The 9300-nt window shown below is 39.4% G+C and overlaps 1 protein-coding gene across 2 annotated transcripts in view; it reads left to right on the forward strand.

Annotated features, from left to right (window-relative positions):
* The window catches only part of sema3bl (sema domain, immunoglobulin domain (Ig), short basic domain, secreted, (semaphorin) 3bl), a 56095-nt gene extending 47486 nt beyond the window's left edge, over positions 1 to 8609 (forward strand). Inside the window, exons 11-16 of one of the 2 annotated variants that reach the window (XM_005730686.1) lie at positions 2906 to 3137; positions 3272 to 3363; positions 3622 to 3663; positions 3776 to 4001; positions 6192 to 6322; positions 7682 to 8609. In XM_005730686.1, the coding sequence (XP_005730743.1) occupies positions 2906 to 3137; positions 3272 to 3363; positions 3622 to 3663; positions 3776 to 4001; positions 6192 to 6322; positions 7682 to 8194 (1236 nt within the window). In that variant the 3' untranslated portion in view covers positions 8195 to 8609. The remainder of the gene's footprint in view (positions 1 to 2905; positions 3138 to 3271; positions 3364 to 3621; positions 3664 to 3775; positions 4002 to 6191; positions 6323 to 7681) is intronic. The other variant, XM_005730687.1, reaches the window with a different exon arrangement.
* Positions 8610 to 9300: the final 691 nt, after the last annotated feature.

The raw sequence follows: 9300 nt of genomic DNA on the forward strand, positions 1-9300 counted from the left end.
TTTTTTTTCTGGCTTGATATTTGGCTGCAGTTAAAATTGTTACCCTCTCCTCTTAAATTCAGTTACAATAACCTACATTGTTCTTTTTCACTTGCACCGACAGAACATTAAAGTCCTTTTTATTTCCATGGATTTTTCATTGAAACAGATTTAAGCCTCGTCCTACCCATCATCGTCTCTTAAGTCACCTGTCAAAACATAAAAGAATGGAAAATGGAAGTTAATTTCAGATTTAGTTGATTTATCTGCTCAAGATATTTATCTTGGATTGAGATGTTCCTGTGTTTAAACTTCACCAGAATTGTTTCCAGCAGACCAAATGACAGGGGGATCTTTTTTATTACAGTTTTGCTAAAGCTGTAGAGGTAATCTTACCAAGGCACAGATATGGAATTTGATAGATTTATTAACCTTATGTTTTCTGAAAAAAAATTTTTTTTTTTGCCATCTTTACTGAAATTTTCATCACGAAAGCCTCAGATTTGATCTTGAACTTTATCTTAATTCTTAATCTTTACAGAACAGTGAAGTCAGATGGGATGAACCATACTTTTTGGCATTAAAGTTATATTTGTAATGCTTTAAATCAGCCCATATCTGCCCACACCAACCTATCTAGTATGAAGTATTGTTTTTGTTTTTCTTTTACCTTCGAGGTCAAAAAGGGGTGAAAATGCAGGTGATTCATTAGGATTTAAACTTACAAAACATATGCTTGACACGTGAACATATACAGTAATAGTATAAATTAATAGGTGCCTGTCAAACAGACATCATTTCCTTCTCATTATTTATTGTTGGGCTTTAAATGGAGACATAAGGCAGTTCAGCTGCAGCAGCAAAGTTTAGATAGGTCGAATATTAACTTGGGAACTTTTTCAGTTTAGGTTTTACTTGAAGTGCAAACAGATGAATGGAGACACATTAGTGAAGTTTCCTCTGCTGCACAAGCATTTAATGTTCAACGTGTAAGCTGAGCAGGTCGAAAACAGATGCATTTTAAGTACACTTATTTCTGTTCAGAAACCATGTTCAGGGTTACGTGTGAGGTCAATTTTACTGTATACAAATACCACCAGTTGATTTTGCTCCATATTTGAAATTGTGCTTGGAAGGTATGCTAGAACAATTTACAACAATGTCATGCATTCATATTTAAAACTGTATGATAAACATTTGAAGTTAGTGAGTTATTATTATTCTCTTTGAAGGGTTTAGCTTATACATTCCACATCTTCTGGAATAAATTATAACCAGTGTGATTTGGAAAGCATACTCAGAAAAATTATGCATCGATAGTTTGTGCATATTTGAGGGTAACCTCCCTGCACAGCTCAAATCCCCCCTCTGAAACTGGATCTATGCCATTCCAGAGCTATTGTGTGGATCAGTTACTGTTGTGATAAGCAGTAGTAATTAAATTCCCTCCATATGGAAGTGCAGTCTGGAAAGACAATTACACGCAATACAATATAACAATACCATACCTTCCATTATAATGTGATCAAATACGAAACTGGACTCTCATGAATCCGTTATGTTTAAGTTCATTAATCTCTATTTAATTTCTCTCCATTTCTCAACCTCAATTTAAGATTTTTTGGCAAAACCGTTACTACTGCAACCTTTTTTGTTCTTTAAATGTCAAACTTGTCTTCAGCATAGAGAAGCCAAACTTCAAATAATCAGAGAATCTGATAGTCTATAGTCTTTATTCTCTAACGTAAAAAAAAAAATTGGGGATACTGGTATCTCTACACATGTTTGTGTCATAATACCTCCAATTACCCTGAAACAAATGAAACTCAACCAGAAATAAAAACTCTAATAAAAACTGATGAAAAAAATATAAAACTATAAAAACTGGTTGCAGCACTTGCACTTCAATAAAGTAACACTATTGAAACGAGCCACTAAGTACTCTTTTGTTGTCTTTGGTGACCATTTGTATATTAAATCCAGACTGCAGTCTTGTGAACCTCTTTCTTTATCTTGAAAGTAAAGACCTCTGTAAAGAAGAGGTCAAGCCGTACTTGCTTATTGTTGAAGTACTTGAACTTAATAAGAGCCACAGCAGGTTGCGTCATCCTTTAACTGTGACAGGAACGCCATCAAAGCTTAAGAGAAAACTAAACGAACTGACAGACTGAAGAAGGTAAATCAGCTTTGGAAGGGCAGAAAAAGCCGTTGCTTTTCAGTGGTTTTGACCACCAGCAGAGATGGAGGGGTCAAGTATTTGATGACTGGCATTTTCTCACCCATAAATCTAATGTAAAAGAGTTGCAATGAAGATTAATGAAACTGTCAGTGTGTGTCACAAAACCTTAAGCTGCTTCATGGAGAGCTGCAGATCTAAATCAAATAAACAAACCCAGAGACCATATAGGTCATATAAATGCTTTCATTTGGACTGTTTTCAGCACTATTAATTTTTTACAGAATCTCCTAGCACATTCATTTTCTCACTGTTACACTGACACAAATAACTGGATTTTTTTCTTTGTTTTTTGGCAAACAAACTGCTACCACGCACATAAAGCTGCAACAGTGGTTCTGAACTTTCATCCAAAGTTTTCAGGCACAATAAAACTCTTAATGAGGGCTTTCTGAGAAGTTTTCTACACAATAATTAGCCCACAGTTGTTACCGAAAGCACACCCCCTGTATGCAAGAAAATGCTGGGAATTTAGAGTCAACGTGGAAAAGGCGAGAATTTAAATTTCTTCCTTCTGTCGTGATTCTGTTTGCCTGTCCATGTCTCCTTCCACTTTCTTCACTGCAAATGTACCATCAGTTAGCCAAACAACAATTTTCTCTATGGACTGAATTTCAGCTATCGTCATTAGTTTTTCTCTCTTTTCCTTTGTTTCTCTATGTCTTTCTTATCTCCCTCATATCTCTCCAGTGCCCCAGTAAAATCATCAACCAACCTGGCAGGGAGTTTGGCAGCACAAAGGACTTCCCCGATTCAGTCCTGCAGTTTGCCCGCAGCCACCCGTTGATGTGGCGGCCGGTGTATCCAGCCCTTCGTCGCCCTGTGCTTGTAAAGGCCAACATTCCTTATAAGCTGAAACAAATAGTGGTGGATCGTGTTGAGGCGGAGGATGGGCAGTATGATGTCATGTTTATTGGCACAGGTAAGTGCATTTTTATTACATAACTTTTAGGCATCCAGGTCCATTATAGACATCCAAGCACAGACACTGAATTATTGGAGCAGACAACACTATGTCTGTTCTGTAGCCCTTTAATTTTTCTGATTCTCTTTCAGATATTGGCACAGTGTTGAAGGTCATTGCACTAAACAATGGAAACAGTCTAGAGACAGAGGAAGTCACACTAGAGGAGCTACAAGTCTTTAAAGTAAGGCTTATTCCATTGAGTCGGTTAAATATACACTCTGTGATAATGTACTGTAGGATTCATCCATATTCCGGAAACGTGTTATCATAGCATCTCGTTTACTTTATCTTTTAAGATTTATTTGCAGATGATAGTATGCAAGAATTGTGCAAAAAGCTGGTTCATAAATTGTAAAATCTATGATTCTGCTCTTCTATTTCAACTCTTCTTTAAGCCTCTAAGTGCAACAACAGAAGTTAATTATTTTCAACATTGCAGGTGCCAACTCCAATCACGTCACTGGATATATCTGTGAAAAGGGTGAGTTAATCCAACTGTAGCTGCTACTTTCAGTGCCTGCTTCTGTCAGTTGACATGCAGTGTTGTCTACATGATGCCTTACTTCCTTTTTTCTCCTCATAATTTCAAACAGCAAGCCTTGTATGCAAGCTCTCCACTAGGTGTGGCGCAGGTGAAGCTCCATCGCTGTGAAACTTACGGGAAAGCCTGTGCTGAATGCTGTCTTGCCAGAGACCCTTACTGTGCATGGGATGGATCGTCCTGTACGCGATTCATTCCCAACAGCAAACGACGCTACCGCAGACAGGACATCAGACATGGAAACCCTGCACTGCAGTGTGTGGATCAGAATCTCAGTGGTAAGCTTGGCTGTAACTCTGCCCCTTTCTTTGTTTCTTCTTTGTTGATTATGTGGGACTGGCCACAGTGACTTCTTGAAGTAACCACTGTAAGGCTTTTCTCTGAAAGTCAAACAATTGAATCATCTGTCACATACCCCTTCATTGACTGGGCTTCACTGAATCAAGTAGTCTTTGTTTTTGTCATCTAGTGTGCATTACAATCACTGGATAAACAAAAGCTTACTAAATTGATATTTTCATATTCTAGTAGGGCTAGCTGTCATGATTAAAAAAGGAACCCACATGACATCATGGACTAGTGGTTAACCAATCCATCATGGGAGAGCTGAAACCTGAGACGGAGTGGTTTTTAAACTATGTTAGCTACAACCGCGTCTTAACGAAGTGTAAGGAATGGCAATATTTCAGACTTTTGTAGGACAACCCAGAAAAACATTGAAGTTGCTGATCATTCCACATCAAAGTGGCAATCAGCTGAAAAATGCATGACCTCTTTTCACTGATTTTAAGAGATTTAAGAGTAGACAGGAAGGACACCAGTGAGATGTCAGTCTCCTGTATACTGTACATCTCTTTAGAAATCAAAGGCCAGCTTCTTTTAGTTTGAAAGAATAAATGAACGTGGCTGTGCCTGTCTGGGTCAGATTATGTTTGTGAGACTTCTTCCACAGGATGACAACCATAGCGATTACAGTAGGAGGTCATTAAAACAGTGATTGAAGACCGCAGCTCAACCAAAATGATTCTCGGTCCAATGAATTTGATCTCATTGCCTTTGAGTGTCAGTGACCAGTCAGTTGCCATCTTCAAAGGAACTTTGGTGTAGCAATAAAATGAAAAGCTATCAGAGTCAGTCATCAAGCTGTTTGCATTAGTTGAAATGGTTAAATTGTCAGTTACATGTACTCTGATTAAATCTTGTTACCCTGCATAGAAATCAACATTAACTAGTCACATGCAGAATCCAATCAGGAGCTGACAGATGTGAAACAAACATTTTATCTGTTTGGAAAATGGAAAATTGGAAACTTTGCTTTTAACTTTATAAGAATTTAACCAGATAACAACTAGCTGAATCGAGTTGCCTACTGCAAAACAGATGAGTGGAGTCAGGTGAGTCAGTCTGCATCCCAGTGCAGACAGACTCACACTGGTTGCAACTTGCTGGCAATCTGTCTGTGTTTATAAATTGGACTGCAGTTATTTAAGAGTCCAGCCAATCTAAGCTGGACTGTGATTGTTTGAAGACAGGTCCCACCAGGTAACCCGTACAATCAGCTTGTAAATTAAAGTGGCCATCTCAACTATTTGCAGTTGGTCTCTGACTACAAAAAATACTATACTATCTCAGGGTAAGCTGTCCTATTTTTACTCATGTGACTGAGACATATTTGCCAAGTATATGAGACAAAGGTTTTACAATATGTTAGTGCATGCAGAAAACAACCTAGGATTCATTTAAAAACTAGTTCTCATAGTGTAAGCTTTGGGATTTGTGAAGTAGAAATATCAGCTAACATGCTGAGTTCTTGGCAGAAAATGGCTGAGTTGATACTGGAGATCAGGGTGAGAAAATGTGAAGACAGACAAGAAAAAGGAATTACATCACTGAGAATTGGGATAGAAAGAGTGTGTTTTCTTACCTAAGGGCACACAATGTAAGGGAGTGCACAGATGAAACACCCACCTGGTGAACCAACGTTTCTTTGTGCCTAAGTGTGAGGTTGTTTACATAAGTACTCAAGGGACAGACGTCTTCAGATTCCATCTCTTCATTGTTTATGTGTAGTCACATGACAAACTCTTGACTAAGTCAGTCAGAGTTTTATTTTATTCACTATATTGTCCGTGACTACACACCTAATATTCTAGTCTTTATATTTATCTTTATATTCATTATGTTAATGCTGTATAGTAGAAGGTGTCTTTGAGGAGAATGTAACCCGGATATAGGTAGTGGTACTTCTCTTCAAAGGTCTGGCCTCACATTGTCAGATAATGGTGAAGAGCTCAGTCATTCAGGAGGGAATGAATGTAGAGTCACTGTCCCCTGCCACAAAAGAAACCAGCTGAGATGATTAGACCCAGGACAGACTGAAGATGTTGGATGGATGGACGGATGGATGGATGGATGGATAGATTTCATTCTTTAATAAACTATTTGTCACTCTCTGTTTTAAAAAAAAGAAGACCTTGATGTAACAGAAGACAGAGTGGTCTTTGGTACTGAGAACAACAGCACCTTCCTAGAGTGTGTTCCTCGCTCCCCACAAGCAACTGTCACCTGGCTGGTCCAACGTGATGACCACAAGGAAGAGGTAAGATTCCCAGTGAACAACATTCAGGTTAGAATCAACACAATAAAAGGCCTGTCGATGTCACTGCATCCAAAATAGGATGAAGGTAGGAAGGTTTTGGCAAACAGTCAAGGGGTGGTATAAAACTTCTGGCAAAGAATGTTCTGAGTAATTGCCTTTAAAAGTTAGACTTGAGTGTGAGTTTGGCACGTGGTTGATACAGTTGACAACCATTTGACATGTGGTTGAAATTAAGCAGCTGCATTTCAAAGCAAAATGCCCAATCATTCTCTCTCTCTTCCATAAACTGTGAATTCTCTGCAAAACTTGACCACATGCCACTGAAAGTGTCACTCACTGTCTGCTGGTCACTGAGACTTAAATACAGTCTTTTTTTCTTTTCTTTTTAAGTCAGAAAATTATGTTGCTCTGTATGCCCAAACCCACAGTAATCATTCAACTGTTTGAGGTCATGCTCCTCCAAGCTAAACTGAGTGTCGTGGTCAGCCATGCAAGTATTAAAGCATTACCACCCTTCTCCATTTCCCTGCAAATAAACATCTGGCTGCCACTCTATCTGACAAGGCTGCCATGTTTTTGTTGGCATCAAAGGATGGTTGAAAGATAGGATCTGACGGGGGAGTTGGGAGGTAGATGGAAGAAAATATAGAAATGAATAGGGTTGGCAGAGAGACTTTGGGTGGCAGTATGGAAAGATTAGAGAATGTGAGGAAAGAAAACGGAAGAAAAATAAAAAATAAAAACAGTGACTGATCCCATGATATATTTTTGATGTTGCAAACCAAGTTGAGAAAACAATACAAACGGTTCTCCCTTTCTCTTTTCTCATAATGTGAAGTGAAGACTGAAAGCTTTCTTGTCCCGATTTCTTTGTACTGTGTTTACACATTGTTGGGCAGTCTTCAGTGTTTAGTTCTTTAAAGAACAATGCCTCTGTGGTATTTGCGCTGAGAAACATGTGCTATTTAAGGTCAAATCCTGGTCAGAACTCCTTTAGGGACAGAAATCCTAAAACTTTAAACAGAAATCAAGAATTAACCAACAAACAAACAAATCTCTCTATATATAGCAATAAATTAAAAAGATAAATGTTAGGTTAAGGATCTGATTGCAGTTATATAGAAAGTGCCAGTTAACTTTTTCATGCTTTTTTGATTAGCACATGTAGCTCTTTGCATTAGTCAGTGGAGATTTAACCAAATGTGTGAAAAGTTATTTCCATCACGTTGCATCATTATGACTTGACAAATTGAAGCAAACTTCAAGTGAAAAGCAGTGATGGTTGAATTGACTTAGTGAGGTCATTAATATGTTGTTGTATCAAATATCAGACACATATTTTCTATCTGCCACACTTAGGTGAAGCTAGATGATCGTGTGATGTCCACGGATCAGGGTCTCCTGTTTCGTAACCTTTTCCACCAAGATGAAGGCGTCTACATCTGCCGCTCTCGAGAGCACGGCTTCACGCAGACGTTGGCCCGCATCACCCTCGAAGTCCTCCAAGGGGAGACCGTGGATGAGCTCATGTCGCGTGGACACACAGGAAACTCTGACTCAATCAAAGACCGGTCTACAGGGACTTTCAGAGCCTGGATGCCTTGCAGCGCGTACAGCAGGGGCGGTTCATCAAGCCAAATCGGCCAGTCGCGCATATGGTTCAAGGATATCATGCAGCTCATCGGGCCATCAAATCTGCCGCACGTGGAGGAGTACTGCGAGAGGATGTGGTGCAATGACAAGCTGAGGAGGAAACACAAAAGCATGATAGAGAAGTACCGCCAAGCACAGGAGAGCGCCAGGAAGACTCGTAGCAAGAGCTCTGGTGAACGCAACAGGACGCCGCGGGATCTAAGGGCGTGGGAGGAGTGACAAAAAGAAGGCGAGGAGTGGAATATGAGAGCAAAAATGAAAGTGGGAAAAAAGACAAATGTTAGTTCAGGACAAGATAAATAGACAGGCATAAAGACCAGCCTAATAGTTTTTTGTAAAACCATGGTAGATCAAAGCAGCGTGTCTCTTTTGCTCATTTTAACAAAATGAATTTTAGTGTGTAAAGAAAATTAGTGTATAAAGAATCTGAAAAAATGACAGTCATGTTGGATGGAAGCACAACTTGAGCTGAAAAACTGCATGTGAAAGTGTATGGGAAGTTTGGGGTATTATGAGGTTAGTGCATAACTCGTGTGTTTCTGGCTTTCACCCGAAAATAGACCGAAGTGTTCACCTGTCTGGAGGGATGGCACAAAAAGAGACTCCAACTGAACTAAACGGGTTGTTGCTAATCCTGATCCTGAACGGAAGTTAAAAAAAAGAGATCAGAGACAATTTTTCAACTACACTCTGAGGATGCTTTTTAAAATCCCAGTCACTGAGGAGTTGTCTGCCTTCCCCACCTTTGTTCTTTCGTATTTCTAGTGTCACTGAAATGGCAGGAAATGTTTTGATTTAATCAACTTCTGTCTTCACTGAGAAAACCTGCAAAACTTCTCATTCTCTGATTTAAGTGACATACACGTACCTGCGGGGTGATTTTAGTTACAGCTGGTTTCCTACTTTTCAGCCTCATTGACTCTTCAATGGTGGTTTGTGATTTCTTGTATGTAATTGTTAATTTTCTTTTGCAAAGAGCACACACACACTCATGTCTGGTTTGCTATCCTCGTGGGGACATCCCATTGACATAATGCTTTCCCTAGCCCCTTACCCTAACCCTAACCATCAAAAAGGAATGCCTAACCCTGATCCTTACCCTAAACCTAACCATAACCTAATTGTAACCCTGACACTAAAACCACATTTTGAGTGTGAAAATTGCTTTCAACCCCAAGGGGACCTGGATTTTGGTCCCCACGGTGCAGAAAGTCCCCACCAGTATAATAAATATCAGATTTTGGTCCCCACCAGGATATATACACACACACACACACACACACACACACACACACACACACACACACACACACACACACACACAC

This window comes from Pundamilia nyererei, unplaced genomic scaffold (genome assembly GCF_000239375.1).
Source record: "Pundamilia nyererei isolate P.nyererei 1_Seehausen unplaced genomic scaffold, PunNye1.0 scaffold00039, whole genome shotgun sequence".
Taxonomy (NCBI): Eukaryota; Metazoa; Chordata; class Actinopteri; order Cichliformes; family Cichlidae; genus Pundamilia; species Pundamilia nyererei.